Source organism: Muscardinus avellanarius (genome assembly GCF_963383645.1).
Source record: "Muscardinus avellanarius genome assembly, chromosome: 12".
Lineage (NCBI taxonomy): Eukaryota > Metazoa > Chordata > Mammalia > Rodentia > Gliridae > Muscardinus > Muscardinus avellanarius.
Window position 1 is genome coordinate 73522220 of NC_137798.1, and position 20044 is coordinate 73542263.

The 20044-nt window shown below is 51.7% G+C and overlaps 1 protein-coding gene across 1 annotated transcript; it reads right to left on the bottom strand.

Moving 5' to 3' along the window:
- Positions 1-8857: 8857 nt before the first annotated feature.
- On the bottom strand, positions 8858-12598 carry ZFP36L1 (ZFP36 ring finger protein like 1; the record flags this gene model as incomplete). The annotated part of the gene is made up of 3 exons (XM_080707168.1): positions 8858-9817; positions 12032-12168; positions 12463-12598. The coding sequence occupies 3 exons, from the start codon at positions 12596-12598 to the stop codon at positions 8858-8860; spliced, it is 1233 nt and encodes a 410-aa protein (XP_080563294.1).
- Between the last annotated feature and the right edge of the window lie 7446 nt (positions 12599-20044).

A 20044-nucleotide genomic window follows, 5' to 3' on the forward strand; every position in this document is an offset into this window, starting at 1 on the left:
CAAGCCCTGGGCCTTCCGCGGCACTGAGGCAGAGCTGGCTGTGCACTGGCACTGTACACAGGGTCAGCCCGTGAGAACCTGCCCAGGAGCCACGGCGGCAGGATCTAAGGCTGAGCTGAGCAGCTCCTCTCAGGAGCTAAGAACATCTTGCTAGAGCCCTCAGCTGCCACCACAGCCTAGGGCAGAAGCTGCACCAGCCCCGTGAGCAGTCCTTGTGCCAGGGAAGACAGGTGGGGCCAGGAGGGCCATCCCCCAGGCCCCCTGGAGGCCTTACAGCCCCCTTGACCTTGGACAGGGGTGGTCAGGGCAGACAGGAAAGCAGCCTGTGTGCGCAACGCCCGGGACAGCGGCCCATGTTGATGGCCCACCTGACAGGCCCCTCCGAGCCCTGCTAGCCCCCATGTGGCTGCCCTCCACCTCCAAAGAGCTACAGGTGATTTTTTTTTTTTTTGTAGTACTGGGGATGGAACCCAGGGGCATACTACCTCCGAGCTACACCCCCAGCCCCATTTTTATTCCTTATCTTGAAACAGGGTCTCACTGAGTTGCAAGGGCCTCTCACTAAGAAGCTGAGGCTGGCCAAAAACCCTGATCCTTCTGTCTCAGCCTCCCAAATGCTGGGATTTTAAGTGTGCGCCACCATGTCCTGCTCAGATGATTGATTGATTGATTGATTGATTGATTTTGGTGGTAGTGGGGTTTCTGGAAACCCTTCTACCTCCGGGCTACACTCCCAAACCTATTTTATACTTTTTTTTTTTTTTTTTTTTTTTTTGGAAACAGGGTCTCTTAAGCCAGCATGGCTGGCTTTGAACCTGCGCGATCCTCCTGTCTCAGCCTCCCAAGCGCAGGGATTACAAGCGTGCGCCACCACGCCAGGCTCCAGGTGATTTTTTTTGAATCCACAAAGAGAAAAGTTCTTTTTTTTTCTCTTTCTTTCTTTCTTTCTTTTTGTGGTACTGGGGGTGGAACCCAGAGGCTTTCTACCTCTGGGCTATATGCTCCCAGACATTTTTTTTTTTTTTTTAATTTGGAAACAGGGTCTCACTGTTGCTGAGAGCCTCACTAAGTAGCTGAGGCTGGCTTCGAACCTGTGCAATTCTCCTGTCTCAGCCTCCCAAGCACAGGGATTACAAGCATGTGCTACCACGCCTGACTAGAAAAGCTCTTTTCTGATGTGGACGATTGAATTTGCTAATTAATTCTTTTGTTTGTGCCTTGTTAACTGTGAATTTAACTTTTCTATGGAAGCAACACCTGTTCTCCAAGGGAGCCCCTTGGCAAATCTCCCTGGGAACTGAAGTCCCACTCCTCAGGCAAGCCCCTCACCTGTTCTGAGCCTATTCCCTCCTCCCATAAGAGGGGTCCACAATGACACCAGCATCCTCCAGGTGTTGCGGTCACCCAAAATAGCCAGGCATGGTGGTGCATATCTGTAATCCCAGTTACAGGAGACTGAAACAGGAGGACCACAGGTTCAAGACCCTGTTTCAAGGCAAAAAAATAAAAAGGGCTGGGAGTTAGCTTGGAGGTAGAATGCCTCTGGGTTCGATTTCCAGTACCCCTCCCAGAAAATAGCCACAATATATGAAGGCCCTATAATGGTCAGCTACTAAAGTTTTTTTGTTTTCTTTTCTTTTTTTCTTGTGCAGATCATTTTGTTGTTTTGTTTTTCTGGAACAGAGGATTGAATCCAGGGGCATTTCCACCTCCAAGCTACCCCCCCCATCCTATTTTATTTTTATTTTGAAACAGGGTCTCACTAGGTTGATGACAGTCTCACTATTTGATGAGGCTGTCCTCACATCTGCGATCTTCCTGTCTCAGCCTCCCAAGTAATGGAATTACAAGTGTGTGCCACCAGGCTCAGCTTGTGCAGATGATTTAACCCTCACACCAGCTCTATTAGTTTTGAGATGTAACTGAAGTCTAATAAAGCATCCAGTGCTTCCGTGCACAGTTCAGTGAATTTCCCAATATACTCTCTTCTCATCCAACTCTCCCGTCACAGGCCAGTTTTGCCCACTTCATACACATGCACTCAGAGCATCATGTACTCTGCTGTGGCTGATTTCTTTTAACCCAGCTTTGTTTTTGCAATTCATCCGTGTAGTTGTGTGTCATCATTTCTTCTTTTACAGAACTATATAGTGTTCCATTGTGTGGCTGTGTCCGTTTGCTCACCCACTGAACCAGGTGTAAATCACCATCACCATAATCATTATCATCCTGTTTGCAACTGAGGAAACGAGGCTTTAAACTACTTGCTAAGTTTGTAGCTTAAAGTCACAGAGTGACCTTGTAGCGTAGCAAGACCTTGACCCCGTACCCCTCTGACTCCCAAAGCGGCTCCTCACCCCTGGAGTACTGGGGCAGCAAAAGGAAAGTCCACTGGTCCACCTGGTCATGCACACCTCCCCGCTGCGGCACAGTCTGGGATCAGGGACAGCCTGCAAGTGGGGAGAAAGTTGCTCTACGTTTGGTCACGGCCAATATTTATTTTTGTTGCACCCCAGGCCGATGGGACAAGCACGGTCGTCACTCACAGCCCTGTACCTTGAGACCAGGGCTTTGCCAACATTTCGAAACAACTGCAAACAGCCCAAATGAGGAGGAGGCATCTGGTCCCCTGGCCACCGGTGGCTCAGGTGGCAGCCCCACCCGGGCCCCTCAGGCTGGAGTCCCATGATAGTAACCGAGAGGTGAGTGCTCCCGGTGGGCTGCAGACCACTGGCTCTGTAGCCCAAGCTTTACCCACAAGATGGGGGACTCCTGGCGCTGGCCCAACTTCAAGAAAAGGCAAGGTTTTGCCCTGCTTCACCTGAGTCCCGCCAGCCTTAGAAGAGCCATCGTCAAAGCAGCCAGGGGGTGACAGCAGCCTGGCTGACCTCCCCCCTAACCCCACAAGCCCAGGGAGCATTCCAGCCCGTCCAGCCAGACAGGATTAAATGGTTGGTTACGTGCAGGGGTAGGAGACCTGGGAAAAGAAGGGCTCAGGGCCAGCTCCCTGAGGCGCCTGGGGCACCCTTCGCTCCGTTGATCATTAACAGAAGCCACCCCCAGCAGGCAGCGAGGGGAAAGTCCAAGGGGATGGCCTGCCCCTCCTCCCAGGCACCCTCCTCCACACACACCAATCCAGGGCCTCATGGGCCATGAGATCATGCCGCTGGGGGAGGGGTGTGTGCAGAGTCACCCAATCCAACGGGCCGGCTTGCTGCTCCTGCAGAATTGCCACCAAAGGCCAAGGGAGATGGGAACCGGCCCCGGGGGATTTGCAGTAGTGTGCCAGGGACTGTGCCCAGTGACTTCAGCATGCCAGCCCACGACACTTCAGAGCCCAGCGGTGAAACACTGCAACGGAGCCAGCCTGTCTGGGCTCGAGTCCTGACACTTTTCCTGCCGTGTGATAAATTAATGAACTGCTCGGCACCCCATTTCTCTATATGTGGGATGGGAGTAGCATGGACCTTCCTCCATGGGTATCATTCAAAACATCTGAGTTGGTGCACATGAAGTTCTTAGGAGACAACCTGGCACTTATGAAGAGCTGTCAGTACTGATGGCTCACTTGATCCTCACAGGAACCCCTGGAGGTGCAGTTAGGAAAGTCCAAGGTTGAGTTATTTGTTCAAGGCACAAGCTGATATAAAAGCTAGGCCTTGAGCCCTGGGCCCAGGGCTCCAGCACCCCTTCCTCCTTCATTCCCTGGGTCCTTATTCCTGCCATAACCCTCCCTACCCTTTGGTAGCCAGGGCTTCATGATCCAATTGACTGCAAAACCTACTTGAAGTCGGCCCCAGACTCTCTGTTGGCCTCAACAGCCATCCTTTGCCCAGACCGCCACAGAGATGTGGTGGGCCACCTTCCTCCTGTCAATGAGGCATGGTGGCCAGAAAGGCTGAATCGCTGCCCAGTGGCCAAAATAGCTCATTTCTTTGAGCTGCTGCAAGTGAAGACCTTCAGCCAACAGTGGACCATGGTTACAGGGCCAGCAGCCACAAAGGCCTCACCTGCCCAGAGGTAACCTTGTGCAGCCCCAAACCAGAGGTGCCTTGGGGCCCCAGGCAGCAGGTGAGGGAGGCTGCCTTGGGTCCGGGAAACAGACTAAGGCATCAGGACCTGGCCCTCCCAGTCCTGCTTCCCTTTGTGTGGACATGGTCTTCAGCTCCCCCTGTGTGGTTCTTCTCCAACCCTGCTATGGAGGAGCTCAGAGATGCAGGTCCGCTGCCGGCCCCTGCCTGGACTCCTTACCCAGAGCACAGGCCACTGCTAAGGCCCCGTCATCTTGTAACATCCTGGGGAAATGATGGGCCTGAACAGGTTCTGCTGTTTCTTTGCCCAAGTAGCACCAGGCTCCTATTTTCTACCTTCTAAGATCTAGATGGCAGCTGCGTAATCCCAGTATTTGGGAGGCTAAGACAGGAGGCTCACAGGTTCCAGGCCAGCCTCAACAATTTAGTGAAACAATGTTTCAAAATAAAAAATAAAATAGAGTTGGGGTGTATCTCAGAGGGGGACTGGGTCGTTGAACCCCCAGTACCACACACACACACACACACACACACACACACACACACTCTAGATGTCAGAAAATCACACTCTGGGCCTGCACAGTCCAAATCGGACCCTGTGTCTTCCCCATAGAGACACTGAGGTGGAGTAAGAGGTTAAAGCCTCGGAATAAGCAGGATATGGTGGCGCACACTTGTAACCCCAGCATTTGGGAGGCTGAGACAGGAGGATTGTGGTTCGCAGCCAGCCTCAGCTACTTAGTGAGGCCCTTTGCAATTCAGCGAGACCCTGTTTCAAAATAAAAATAGGGCCGGGCGTGGTGGCGCACGCTTGTAATCCCAGCACTTGGGAGGCAGAGACAGGAGGATCGCGCAGGTTGGAAGCCAGCCCCGTGCGCTGGCTTAGGAGACCCTGTTTCCAAATAAAAATGTAAAAATAGGTCTGGGAGTGTAGCCTGGAGGTAGAAGGGCTTCTAGGAACCCCAGTACCACCAAATAAATAAATAAATATTAAAAAATAAAAATAGGACTGGGGGTGTAGCTTGGAGGCAAAATGCCCCTGGATTCCATCCCCAGTACGTCACACACACACGTACACAATACAATAAAGCCTGGGGACAGCCAGCTTCCCTAGGTGACAAGGAGCTTCCCTTGCTTTCACATCCAGCCTCAGCCCTCCAGAGCCTCCTGGAGTCAATGCCTCTATCTTTGCTTTCTAACTCCAGGGACTGACTCCAATAGAGGAAATTCGGGGCTGACTAGGAGGTAGGCTCAGACCCCCTCTGAACTCAAAATGTTGCCATAAGCGCTCACAAATGCCTGCAGGGAATGAGTTCAAGGTAAGCCTAGATTAAATGTTTTTGCTTTTAGTCAGAGGAAGACCACAGAACTCCACCACTACCCTCCCCCCAAATATACCATCATTTCCCCTTAATGGACAAGAGGCCTAAGTTCACTTTGGTCCCAGGAAAGACTTTTTCCTTACCTGTACCACCAGCCCCTGCGCTGGAACAGTAAATAGTTCCTACTTTTCTTCCTCATACCCCTGCTCCCCAGGAATACCTGCTGGTCAGGGAAGCAAAAGTCCAGAGGTCTAGTGAATCTGCATATCCTTGCGGACAGCCCTGGCAGAGACGATGTCTGCTGTAAATCTAACTGCCTTGGGGAAAGGCCTGGTAGAATCAAGACAGAAATTCAGCTTAACCCCCAAAACTGAGTGCAAGAAACCCAAAGCATCTCAAATGGCATATCCCTGTCTCCCAAAACTGAAATCCCCAGACCACTCAGTTTTTTTGTTTTTGGTTGTTTTTTTTTTTGCGGTACTGGGGATGGAACCCAGGGGCATTCTACCTCTGAGCTACACCACCAACCCTATTTTATAGTCTTTATTTTGAAACAGGGTCTCACTGAGTTGCAAAGGACATCACTGAGTAGCTGAAGCTGTTCATAAATGGAGATCCTCCTGTCTCAGCCTCCCAAATGCTGGGATTACAAGTGTGAGCCACCACACCTGGCTTGGTTCAAGATTTTTAAAAGGCCCAACTCTCTTCCCACAGGTGAAACCTTTCCTCTTAGTGGTCACCGGGCCCTGGCTGAGTGCTTCTAGCCAAGAGGATCCCTACAACCTACCTAATTTTGCATAACATCAGAGATGTGTAACTAGAACTGAGATGGTTGGAACTATCAGACTTCTCATGTTTGTTAGTCAATGTGACTACCTCCTTTTTTATTCTTGTGGGTCTGAGAATGGAACCCAGGCGCATTCTACCTCTGACCTTCACCCACAGCCCTATTTTTTCTTCATTTTGAAACAGGGTCTCACTAAGTTGCAGAGGACCTCACTAAGCAGCTGAGGCTGTCTGCAAACCACGATCCTCCTGTCTCAGCCTCCCTAGTGCTGGGATTACAAGCATGCGCCACCACGCCCGGCTGGCTACTTCCCTTTAAAAGCCCTCCACGGACCTAAACCCAGATGCATGACTGAGCCCCTTCCGACGTGAACATCTTTCTCCAGGCTGGAAGTACTTCCTCATGCCCACCCAAGAAGTATTGAGAGGCTAAGACTTGGTTAATTCCTGTGGGGAAAATAAGCCCAAAGCATCTAAGTAAAAGAACCTGCTCCATCCCGGCTTGATGGTGTTGCAACCACTAGGTCCCCTTCATCACTTCAGAACCCCGAAGATCACTCAAAGGAATGAAGAACACAGGCTGGGCAGAAAAGGACTGGACAACCCACAGCTATGGCTCCCTGGAAGCCACCTTCGCCTTTCAGTCAACAACTAATATGCTGGCCAGTCCTCTCTGAAGGGAAGTACAGGCTCCTTGGCAAAACTCCACCACCCCCATCCTCACTAAGCAAACTCCCAGCTCAAGAGGCCCACTGGTGCCCCTCTACCAGCGCTTAGGAACCAGTAGGACCTATAGAGTCCAACTGCAAACCAAGTAAAACCAGCACCACAGTCAGTGTTTCTTGAAAAACGGGGTTTATTGATTTTTAAACTGCAAATAGTCGTTACAAAAAGTTTTTTTTTCTTTTAAATAAATTCACACAAAGAAAGAGAAATAGAAAGCAACGGTAGTGGCCAGCAAGAGGAATAATAATTACATTCATCTTAATGTGTGTGTGCCAGTTCTGTTTACACTAACACTGGAAAACTCCAAACCTGGAATCCAGAACCTCAAGTCTGCGAGCGGAATGTCTTGAGATGGGCACATGGAGGTCAAAGGGTTTCTCTCTTTATGTTTTTTTCCCTTTTAGAAGCTATACATAAAAGGTTGTTTTCCTTCTGTACTGTCACAGAACTCTTACATACATTCTCAGTCCTAGCTGTGAAAGGCCTAAGGAAAAAGAAACTCAATTTGCAGTCCAACACAAAGGGGGGAATTTCTAAAATAAATAATCCAACAGTTTTTTGCATTTTTTTAAATTAATTTTTCATTTTTTTAAAATAAAATAACCAAAAAAAGTGTAAAGTTACAAAAAATGTTGTTGAAGAATAATATATTAAAACTGTGGAAAAAAAAAGGAAGACACGTCACAAAATTTTAAGATTAATATGAAGATCATAATTTAACATAAAAGAATATATTCTATGGATTTGTCATCCCGATAAATATGAACAAAATTAACAAAAAAAGCATAGTTTGGCAATAAATACGTTTTGATAAGTTAAATAAGCTTTTTTATATTGATGTGCAGTGACAAGCAAAATTTTTGCTCTCCAATTTCTGAAAGTTATATGAAGTTTAAAACCCAGGGAAAAAAAAGCATGGCGTGAGTGCTCTAAGGTAGACCTAAGGTATTCTAGAGCAAAAACCATTAAAGCTACTTCTACAGGAAATCGTTTTACACAGATATCGTATGTGGAATGAATACCATTAACTGCTCACCCCTTACATTTTTTTTTTTTAGCTTTTTCTCTCTTTTTTGTTGTTGTTATTTTTTTTTTAAAGATGTCACATATGATCTGGGGAACTTTAGCACCAAAATCAAGTCTCTCATAGTCCATCTAGTTTCCCCTTCCTCCCCACTTTAAAAACACAAGAAAAAATTAAATCCAAGTCCCACTTATGTCAAAATCTTCATCCGGTGGTTGTTGGTTTTTTTTTTTTTTTTTTTTTCAGCCTTCCTTCCTGCAGACCTACACAAACCCAGGCAAGATTAGTCAACAGGGGTTCGGGGTGGGAAGAAAAAGGACTCGAATGAATGTCAAGACAGGTTTCCAAAAAAAAAAATAATAATAATAATAAGTCCGGCAACAACTCTCCCCAGGGAGGGGGCAGCTCTCTACTGGGAAGACGGGAAGAGGTGTGCGGAGACTGGAGTAGGGAAGGTGAAGGTGCAGCTGTGTCCAGTGGAGGGAGCTGCTGGTTCTGGGGCCCCCTCCCCTCCCCATGGGCAGAGGCTCCGGGAGGCCCACGGGTGCCCCCTGGCGCTGAAGAGGTAATGTAGTCACAGTGACGAAGTTAGGTTACAAGGCACTAAGTTGCTTCTGTAAACTGTTACTGCTTTTTCTTTTGTGATTTGGCACTTAAGGCTTAAGCCAGAAAAAAAGGCATCTACTCAAACATGGGACTTGTCTGTTACGCGTGGTGAGTGAGTGGGCTATAGAACGGAGGGGCGGGGGTCCAGGCCAGAAGAAGCTACTGACAAGCTGACTTGTCCTGTGTTAGGAGGGTCACAGTGGGGGGGCAGGGAGGGGCATTCCAAGGTTCTGGGGGAGGGGGCTGAGCTTAACCTTGTTAATGTAGGGGTTCGGGGAGCAGGGCAGGGAGGGAGGGGAGGGGCCGAGGGTGCAGGGTGGAGGAGGGGGTGCAGGAGGCAAGGGGTCCCTCCCTACCCTGGCTTAGTCATCTGAGATGGAAAGTCTGCTGAAAATGGGCAGGCGTCTTGAGTTGTCCAAGGTGGGGGAGTCTGAGCCGCTGTGGCTGCTGCTGGAGCTGCTCAGATAGCCCTCCTGGTCCGAGAGAGAATCCTGAGGGCTGGGGGGAGAGTCAAACATGTGAGGGGACTCGGACATGGGCCGCAAGAGGAAGGTGGTGGGGGAGCCGCCCCCGGGTAGCCCCATACTAGGGGCAAAGAGGCTCGCCAGCTCCTGGCTGGAGAAGGCGAAGGGGTTATTGGTGCCATCGGGCAGGGTGGGCGAGCCCAGGAGGTCATCGGCGCTCAAGATGGGGGGTGGGGTGATGGACGTGGGGCTGTCCAGCAGCCCTGTGGCAGCGGCGGTGGCAGCGGCACTGGGAAACCCAGCAAAGCTAAAGCTATGCTGCAGGCGGGGACGGTCGGCGGAGAGGTCCCGGGCCCCCGCCAGGGCGCGGCGCTCCTCGGCGTTGTGGATGAAGTGGCAGCGGGGCCCATAGGGGCAGAAGCCGATGGTGTGGAAGGTGCGGCACAGCTCCGTCTTGTACTTGGGGTGGCGGGTCAGGCTGCGCAGCTCGTGGATGCCGTGAGCGAACTGGCACTTGTCCCCGTACTTACAGGCACCGTTTTCCTCGAAGGGGCGGCACAGCTCCGTCTTGTAGCGGCTGGAGTTGACCTGGCCACTCCCCGGCTGCTTCTGGGTGGGCAGCAGCCGCTCACCCCCTTCAGAGAAGGAGCGGTCTCGGAAGCGGCTGTCCCGGGAGCTCAGAGCCGGGGCTGGCTCACCCTTGAGGCTGCTGAGGAGCTGGTTCTGGTGAAACTTGGAGCTGGGCAGGGTGACCGAGTGCCTCCGGGGGAAGCCCCCGCCAGCAGGGGTGCCCACTGCCTTCCTGTCCAGCAGGCAGCCCCCTGCGCTGGGAGCACTGTAGTTGAGCATCTTGTTCCCCTGGAGGGAGGAGAGAAAATTGGATGGTGAGTGAGGCCGTTCGCCAGGCCAGACAAGGGTACCCACGAAGGACAGCTCTCTCTAAACCACCTCTGATCCAGCAAGCCCCCACACCAGCCTCCTGGGGTTATTCTGGCCCCATGCATAAGAAACCACAAAATCCTGGCCTGGGTGATAAATTATGTACACGCGTCCTGCTCCGTCCCTCACAGCCTCTGTCCCTCATGCTACCGATTTTTCATCTATATAATGTAACTTCTTTAAATCCCAAACAGATTCCTCAACTCGGAACATCTCCACAGTGTACACCCACTCCGGATTCCCCTCCCCCCAGCAAAAAAGCGGGCAAACCCCAGAAAGAAGACTAAACGTGGGCCAAGCCCCCTCTTAATCAGTCTCTGCTCAGTTGATAGCCTCCTCCCCCACAACCTAGCCCAAGACTCAACTTCCTCCTCCTAAAGCGTTCCCTTCCTCTGGCAACAGGTTTGCAGACTGCTGGTGCTTTCTCTTGCTGGGGGAGGGCCTGGGCTGGGGTTGGGGATCTGAGGGCTGAACACACACATTCCGCCGCCATTCCCGACCCCTCCCCTGGGAAGATGCCTTTGCGCTTGGTCTCCCGGCTGCGAGAAAGGCTTTGGATAAGAGCCCCGGTGTTTAATCTTGAACACAGGCTGTGGATGAGGAGAGGAAAGCACCCAGCCACCCACCCACCTCGCAGTCAGTTCCAGACTGGGGTTGTGGGGAGTACCGCAGGTCAGGTTTGGTTCCCAGGGGGACCCTGGTCACCTGCCCAAACTCTGCCTACAACTTGGAAAAGGTGAGGGCGGGGGACCTGAGAGTTGGCTCCCCACCCATGTGGGTGTCATTGTGCAAATTCTAAAGTTGGTCCCTAAGGATCAGCAGCAGGGGATCGGGAATCTGTAACCGCAACCGCCCCACTGAGCGGATTACAGGAACCCAGTTGCAAGCCGGTTCCCAACAATGGGGTTCATTTAAAAAAGTCCTGCGGGAGGAGGGGGTGAAAGAAAAAGAACTAGATCAAAGAGCGGGGGAAGAGGGGAGCTGGGGAGCTCAGGCAGCCAGGCCACTCAGCAGCCCAGCAGGCTGATGGTGTTTGGGAAAACACGGGGAAGGAAGGAAGCTAAAAACCCAAACTTTTTGAGGTTGTTCTTCAGCTCCTCCTTGTCCCTACACCCCAACCCTGCAGCCCTGGGGCCTTGGCAGCTGCACTACAGGAGCAGCAAGCTGGGGAAGGAGAGCAACATGACCTGACGTGTTGAAGAGAAGGCAAAACACTTCAGCAATTAAAAGTAGCCCAGCAGCTTCACCCTTTCAAATAGGGGCGAGAGGGCTGGGAAACAACTTTAACGACATCCACACACTTTTGTTATATACACATTTCAACCTCACTCCTGAACATGCGGGGTTTAACGCTTTATTTTTTTTTCACACCACTCTCAAGCTTAGAGACGCCCCCAGTAAATCCGTACAGGCACCCCTTGAGTCCCCTGCCCCCCAGTCCAGAGCCCTGGTGCCTCCGCAACATAGGTAAGCAAGTCAACCCACTTTTCTCCCCCAGAGTTTGCAGCACGACCTGCTCTGGCAGGAGGAAGCCCCTGCGAGCGGGACAAACGCAAGCCCCACTGCAAACTCGCTTTGCTATTTGTGAATCATCTCTAGGCCTTTTTCTTCCTTGCAAATCCCCAGCTCCCCCCACCCCAAAGCAGAGGGGCAAATCTCCCAGCAAGACATCATCTCGAAACTCACTTCCTCGAGGGACCCTCACTCCCCACCCCAGAGGCCCGCAGCGGTGCTGAACAGACTCAACTCCTCCCGGCGGCCGCAGAAACCCAGAGCGCACAGAGGGGAACCGACCCGCGAACCCGGGCTCGAGCGGCCCAGTCTGTACGAAGAGAGTCGCCCCGAACTTCCCCCAATCTCGGCCGGCCCCCGAGGAGCGGCGCCTCGCAAGCTCAGTCTCCCAAAACTCTACTCCCCAAATTCGCATGTAACCCCGCCAGAAACTGCTGAAACTCGATGAGTGCGGAGGACAGGGCCAAATTCCTTCAAAGTACGGGGAAATGCGAGCGGGGCAAGAACCGTCTGCCTGCCTTCTCCTCTACCCCGGCTTCCCAGCCGCCCCGTCTTGGGGGTTTTCGTTTTCCAGCAAAAGAGAAAGACTTTTTGAAAAGCCAACGCTCCGCTCTACTGTACCTTGCATAAAACTTCGCTGAGGTCGAAGATGGTGGCGGACACGAGGGTGGTCATCGCGGGAGCTCGCGCGGGGCAGGGGCGAGGGTCCGCGGCGTGTGCAGGGTCCGGCGCAGGGCGGGCGCAGCTCCGGCTCTCGGCTCAGGAGTCCACTCGCCTGCTCCGGCGCCCCTCGCCTTTCCGACTCTCCCGGGCTGCGGCGCGCAAAGCCCAATTTATAAAGTTTCAGATTTGGTGGGCCGGGGAAGGAGGAGGAGCTTTAAACTTATTTAAATGAGGAAGAGGAGGAATAAAAGTTGATTGACACCGAGGTTGAATCAGCCATGCGGTCAAGCGCCGGGAGGGGGGCGGGGGCGGGGGCGGGAAGAAACTTTCAAAAGGAAGAGGGGGAGGGGAGACGAGGAAAGAAGGCGGAAAAAAAAAAAAAGCCCCACTCGCAGCCGCGCGCAACTTTTTTTTCTTAAAGAGGAAAAGTTTGGAGCGCGCGGGCTCGGCCCGGCGCCCCTCCCGCGCCGCGGGGGGCGGAGGGCGCGCCCCCCTTTGTCGGGCCCGGAGCGCGGCCTGTGACATCACTCGTTCCACTCCCTCCGGGGTTCTTGTGGTGGTGGTGTTGTTTTCTTGCCGGGCAGGAAGGCGGGCTCGACTTTCCCTGCTTGCCAGCGGGAGCCGGAGCCCGACCTGAGCGCCCCGTGCGGTTTCCATCTTGAGCCGGGGTCCCGGAAACTTCTCCCATCGCCGGCGCCGCCCGCTTCCCAGACCTCACGCGAGCGCCCGAGACGTTCAAGTTTAGGGGTTTATGCGTTAATTTTTCCCAGAGTTTCGAGGGAAGCTGGAAGTAAAGGAACTTTTTTATTCCTCCCCGGGAGGGCCTGGCCTGGCGGGGGCGAGCGCAGCCCGCTTTAGCGCGCCGCACGCGTCTACACTCGCGCGCGCGGGCAGCCGGCGCCCTCCGGGTGTGGGCAGGAGGGGGCCGCGACTCGAAAGGACCACCGCCCGGGGAGATCGTTCGTCGGGGCCGGCTCGGACGCGGCGTGTCTGGCACGCATCCGTTTCTTTAGGCTTTTTAGCAGCGAAAACCCTGCATCTTTCGTGACTCCCCTTCCGCCCCGCAAAACAAGACGCACTCACTGGGCAACAAACCACTTTGCACGCGCGCTCTGAATTCTGGGCCGCCTTTCACCCCCAATCACACCCTCCAAGCGCTAGAACTTTTAGGGGGGGGAAAAGTTACTTCGCTAAGGATGAAGGTTTATTAAAAAAAAAAAAAGTGGGGGAGGTGACACTTTTAACGTATTGTTGCTTTTCTCCCGCCACCACGAGAACGGAACATATGGTTTGTCACCCGGCGCTGTTTGGGGGGAAGGGGGCCTAGGATCCACGAAGCCGAGGGGCCCCCTTAAAAGCGATCTGGTGCGTATTCATTTCCTGCTAGGTATCCCCCGCCTGCCCGCCCCCGGGGCAAAGCTGTCAGCGCGCCCCCGGCCGCCCCCGGCCGCCCGCTCGCGCGCGCTCCTGCCCGACACCCGAGGCCGCCGGGCGGGTTATGAAACCCCGAGCCCCGAGTGGCTGCGCGCGAGCTCCACCGCGATGTAATTAGGTCACCCCATTATGGGCACGTTTCTTTGGAAAGGAGCGGGCGGGAGGAGCGGAGAGCTGGAGCCGCACCCCCACCCCAGCCCGCGCTCACGCACACGCAGGCACGCGCGCGCGCACACGCGTACACGCACACGCGCGCTGCATTTCTTATTTATGAACCACTTGATTTCCAACTTCACGAAGCTCGGCTTGGGCCGCAGCCTCGCACCTCCGTGAGCCGCAGCAGGGGCCGCTCGCGTGTGTCCCCTGGCTCGAGTGCCTGGCCCCCATCTTGGACCCGGCCGTCGCGCCCTCGCTCTCTCCGCCGCCGCGGCCCGGCCGCCCGTGGCTTCCCCCCGCCCCGCTGCCATTATTCATCTGCGCTCGAAATCTGGCCAGCGCCAGAAAGGGAAGTAACTCCCAACCACCTTGGTTTAAGTCACTCGCGCGTACAGGCGTCTCTCTCCAGGGTGTGCTGGCTCGCTCCTCCCCCAGCTCCAGGAGGCTTGGGGGGAGCCTCGGGGTGAGGAAGGGGCTGCAGAGTCCGGGACCCCCAGGTCGGCCCGCGCCCCGCCGTGGCCCCCGCACCCCGCCGGCCCGAAGGCGGTCGGTGTCCAGGAGCGCGGCGATTCCTCGAGTCCCCGCGGCCCGTCCAACTCCCCACCCCCGCGGGCGCGGGCTCCCGCTCGGCCCGAGTTGTTTACCGGCCCCGCCGCCCGCCCGGGTCTGCTCCGGCTCCCAGGCCGTCTCTATAATTAAACTCTTTTTTTTTTAATTGTCGGGTTGAAACGTCACTTCGGGGATTTTCCGAGGGCGAGGGAGTCGAGGGGAGGGCGCGGGCCGCTTAACCCTTCGCTGACCCGGCGTCCCGGCCGCGGCGGGCCGGGGTCCGCAGGCGGGGCGGGGGTCGAGCGGGCGGCGCGCGTCCCTCTGCACCCTCGGGTGCCCGCCCGCGCCGCGGGGAGGCGGCGGGCCTGCTCCGGGCCGCGGGCTCCCGGCGCTCCCTCCCGCTGCGGGCGGGCCCGGGGCGCAGGGGCCGGGCCAGCGAGCTGGGCTGGGGTGGGTGGGGGTGGGGCTGCCGGGTTGGGCGGAGGGGGAAAGTGAAAGTCCTTGCTGGGAAGGAGGCGCGGCGGCGGAAAGCTCCTCGCGCCGTCTGGAGCACTGGCGCACCTCCTGGCAGGTGAGAGTGTGCAGCGCTGGGCCTCGGACCCCCAGCCCGCAGGCCCTGGGACCCCAGGCTTCCAAGACGCGCCGCCCCTAGAGCCCTGCGGTGTCGTCCTCCCTCCCGGGCTCCGGATCGTTTGCAAAATCCTCCAAATTCTTGGGATTGGGACCGGCCCATCCTCCAACCTCTGCTAGCGGAGAGCCTGGGGCAGCCTCTGGGCTCCTCCAACCTTTGCTACCTGGACGCCTGGGGCAGGCCCAAGAACCCCGGGTTAGGTCTAGGGAGTGGGGCCCTGTGGTCACTTGGTGGAGTTACCTGTAGTGTTTGTAGAGCGCAGATTCCTCGGCTTGGATCCGGGCCCAGTGAGTCAGATGCTCCGGAATGGGCCCGAGAACCAGCATTTTTGGTACATTCCTTGATGGTAACTCAAAGGTTTAGAAAGCAATGGTGGGTCCAGGACATTTCAGTGTCCCGGAGCCAAATCTTGACTCTGCCACTTTTAGCTGTATGGCTTTTTGGGTGTTTGTTTTTGTTTTTGAGATGAAATCTCCCCACGTTGCCCAGCCTGGCCTTGAACTCCAGCTCTTCCTGGGGAAGAGTTGGGGTAGGGGTGTCAGGGTGTGAAAATAAGATGTCTCCTAACTGAAAAACAGTTGATTATTGGCACAGATACATCTGGAAAACACTAGATCACAGGAGCCGGCGGCAGGTAGACAGCAGAAGCCAGTCTCTCTTCAGAGCACTTAGTGGGCATCCCTCAGCCACCAGCATTGCCTCAGCCAGGGAGGGTGGGCATGGCCTGTGGACAGTACTGGTGAAGCTCAGGAGACAGGCCACCCCCTGCTGAGACCACGGAGACCCCACCCCCACACCCTGGGAGGGTGATGTTACCCTGTGCTCTGCCTCAAGTGGGTTGTTTAGTTTTTATTGTGTTTGTGTGGTATTGAAACCAGGGGCATTCTCCCTCTAAGCTACACCCCAACCCTTTTTATTTTTTATTTTGAAACAGGTTTTCACCAGGTTGCTGAGGGTCTAAGTTGCTGAGGCCAGCCTTGAACCTGATATCCTCAAGTCTCAGGCTCCAGCTACTGGGACTGCAGGCCTGCACCACCTGCCACAGCTAGGAGTAGGCTATTTAAGCACGCATCCTTAATTGTTGTAACACTTTTCTGCACTGAGAGGCCACGGTTCAGTTAGGCCCCCAGGCCAGCCCACCGCTCACCTTCCCTCCCACCCCCTGGCCTGGATCTAGGACAAACCCTCAGTTTGTCCAGCCTTGACTTTCTAGCTCTGCCCCCCCAGCCCCACCCCCAGGACACTCCTTGTGTCACTTCTAGAAGGAAATGAGCCATCTTCCTCTTGCCCTAAGGCTTTCTACCTCAGAGCTACACCCCCCAACCTATTTTATTTTTTGTTTTGAAACAGGATCTTAGCTACACCCCCCAATGTATTTTATTTTTTATTTTGAAACAATCTCACAGAGTCGCTGAGGGCCTCACTAAATTGTTCTAGCTGGTCTCGAACCCGCCAGGTTCGGGTTTGGGTTCAATCCTCAGTACCAAAAAACAAAAACAAACAAAAGTGAAAGTCTAATTTATCAGTTTTATCTTTTGTGGGTGATTCTTTTGGTGTCACAGCTAAGGATTCTCTGCCTAATCCCAGGTCACTAAGGTTTTCTGTTCTCTTCTAAAACCTCTGTATGTTTTGCTGGTCTGCTGTTGGGTATATAAATATAATTTTCTACCTTTCTTGCCATATTGTGCATCTTATTAATATGTCTTTTGTCTCCTAACCTTTTTTTGATTTACAGAGTGTTTTATGTACTCTCTTGATTACTATTTGCATTTAATTTTTCTTTTCCTGGTGCTTGGGATGAAATCCAGGACCATGTTCAAGCTAAGTCCACATTCTTCCACCAAGCTCCATCCACGGCCCTGGAATATTGTTTTCTTTCACTTTCTACTTGTATCCTTTGGCTCTAAAGCGAGTCTCTTGTAAACAACATCTAGTTGGATCATGTTTTGTTTTTGTATTCATTCTGCCAATCTCTTATTTATGTTTATTTTAGGTACTGGGGATTGAACTCAGGGGTACTTTACCACTAAGCCACATGCCCCTAGTCCTTTTTATTTTTTATTTTGAAATAGGGTCTCACTAAGTTACTGAAGCTGGCCTCAAACTTGGATCCTCTCTGGTAGCATTACAAGTATGTATCACTGACTGTCCCTGGCTCCAGTCTGTCTTTTGATTGAAAGTTTAGTCCATTTACATTTCAAATGATTACTGGTAGAGAGAAACTTCATTCTGTTATTTCACTATTTTTTTTCTAGATGTTTATATTGTTCCTCATTTCTTGCATTATGACTTAGTCCCCCTTGCCCATGGGGAGTACCTTCCAAAATCCCTACTGGATACCTGAAACCACAGAGAGTACCAAACATTATATACAGTTTTTTCCTATGTATTCGTATCTCTGATAGAGTTTAACTTATAAGTCAGGCACAGTAAGAATAAGAATAATAAATAGAGCAATTATAATATATTGTAATGAAATAAAAATATACTATACTCACCATCCTTGTGATGTGAGATGACCCTGTGTCTGTGATAAAATGCGGTGAGGTGAGTGATGTAGGCCCTGTGATCTAATGTTGGGCTACTAGACAAATGTTACTTGACACAAGCACTGTCTGAGATGGCTACTAAATAAATAATAGCTAGGTAGTGTATACACTATGGATACACTGGACAAAGGGAGGCTTTATGTCCTGAGCAAAAAGTGCCTAGACAGAGCCTAGTGTGGTGACACAGGTTTGTAATCCCAGTACTTAGGAGACTGAAACAGGAGGACTGCAGCTTCAAGGACAGTCTCAGCAAGTAGCAAACTCTCATTAACCTAGGGAAACCTTATTTTAAAATAAAAATAAAGTAGAGCTGGGGGTGTAGCTTGGAGGTAGAATGCCCGGGGTTCAATCCCCAGTACCGCACATAAAAAGTACCAAGACAGCATGAGATTTCATCATGCTATTCAAAATAGTATGTAATTTTTTTTTTTTTTTTTGCAGTACTGGGGATGGAACCCAAGGGCATTCTACCTCCAAGCTGCACCCCAGTCCTATTTTTTATTCTTTATTTTGAAACAAGGTGTCACTAAATTGCAGAGGGCCTCACAGAGTAGCTGGGGCTGGCTGAGAACCTGCAGTCCTCCTGTCTCAGCCTCCCAAGTCCTAGGGTTGCAAGCCTGCACTACCACCACTGGCTCATGATATGCAATTTAAAATGTCTTATGTTTTCTGTTAGGGTTTTGCTTTTGGTTTTTGAAATGGGGTTGTCACACTAACTTGCCCAGGGTGGCCTCCAGCTTTTGATCCTTAGCTACCCTCCCAAGTAGCTGGGACTACAGATACACACCTCAATGCCCAGCCCCTTGAGTTTTGTGGTTTTTTTGGAGGTTTTTTTTGTTTTTTTAGGACAGTTCTAATAGTAATGAACTCTCTGAACTTTTGTCTATTCAGAAATATCTTAGCTGGGTGTGGTGGCACACATGACATGGGAGAATCATGGTTCACAGACAGCCTCAGCTACTTAGTGAGGCCCTCCGCAACTCATTGAGACCCTGTTTCAAAATAAAGAATAAAAAATAGGGCAGGAGGTATAGCTCAGAGGTTGAATGCCCCTGAGTTCAATCCCCAGACCCCCCCAAAAAAACCCCACTAAAATAAAGAATAAAAAATAGAGCTAGAGGTGTAGCTCAGAGGTAGAATGCCCCTGGGTTCCATCCCCAGTACTTGAAAAAAAAAAAAATCTTTATTTTTTTCTCTCTTTTGAAGGACAGTTTTGTCCAACTTTTGTCCAACATAGAATTCTTGTTGGACAGCATTTTTTTTTAACACTTTGTCTGTTTTGTGGTGCTTTGGATTAATAAACCCAATGGCGTTCTACCTCTGAGCTATATCCCCACTCTTTTTTTTTGGAAAACAGAGTCTCACCAAATTGCATCCCAAGTACTGGATTACAGGTATGCACCACCATATCCAGCTTCTTTTAACACTTTAAATACACTGGCCCACTACCTCTGACCTTCAAAGTTTCTGATAAAAAAATGTGCTGGTAGCTGGGCATGGTGGCCCACACTTGTAATACCAGTCATTGGGAGGCTGAGACAAGAGGCTCAAAGGGTCACAACCAACCTCAGCTACTTAGTAAGGTCCTTCACAATTTGGTGAGATCTTGTTTCAAAAATAAAAAATACAAAATAGGGCTGGGGGGTGTGGCTTGGAGGTAAAATGACCCTGGGTTGAATCACCAGTACCCCCCCACAAAAAAAAATCTGCTGGTAATCTCAGTAAGGAGCCCTTATGAGGGAGTCATTTCTTCCTTATGAGCGAGTCATTTCTTCCTCCTTTCAAGATTCTCTTTTGCTTTGGGTTTTGAGAGTTTGATTACAAAGTGTCTCAGGTGAGTCTCCGAGTTCACCTTGTAGTTTGTTGAGCTTTTTGGATGTTTACATTCATGTCTTTCATCAAATTTGGAAGCTTTTCGGGCATTATATTTTCAAATGTTCTCTCTTGCCCTTTTTCTCTTGTCCTTCTGAGACTCCCAAAATGTATGTTGACCCTTTTGGTGGTGTCTCACATTCCCTTTAGACTTTTATTTTTCTTCAATCAATTTTCTTTCTGTTCCTCACCCTTGATAATTGTCATTGTCCAAATTTATTTATTTATCTACGTGTGTGTGTGTGTGTGTGTGTGTGTGTGTGTGTGTGTGTGTGTGATGCTGAGGATTGAAACCCAAAGACAATATAACTCTGAACTACTATTTTATTTTATTTTTTATTTTATTTTTTTATTTTGAAACGGTGTCACTAGGTTGCTGAGAGCCTCGCTAAGTTGCTGAGGCTGGCTCTTAACCTGTGATCCTCCTGTGTCAGCCTTCCAAGTATTGGGATTCCAGGTGTGTGCCACCACTCCTGGCTCAATCTTCAAATTTGATGGTTCTTTCTTTTGCCTTCTCAAAACTGTCTTTGAATTCCTCTAGCAAGTTTTTCATTTCAGTTAGTATACTTTTTACTCCAAAATTTCTTTTTGGTTTCTTTAGGTTTTTCACAAACTCTTTATTGATATTTCTGTTTTGTAGAACCTTCTTGATGTCAACCAAATCTTTGTTTAGTCCTCTAATCATATTTAAGAGAATTTCTTTAGCCAGGTGTGGTGGTGCACACCTGTAATCCCAGTACTGAGGCAGAGACCGGAGGATCACAGGTTTGAAGACAGCCT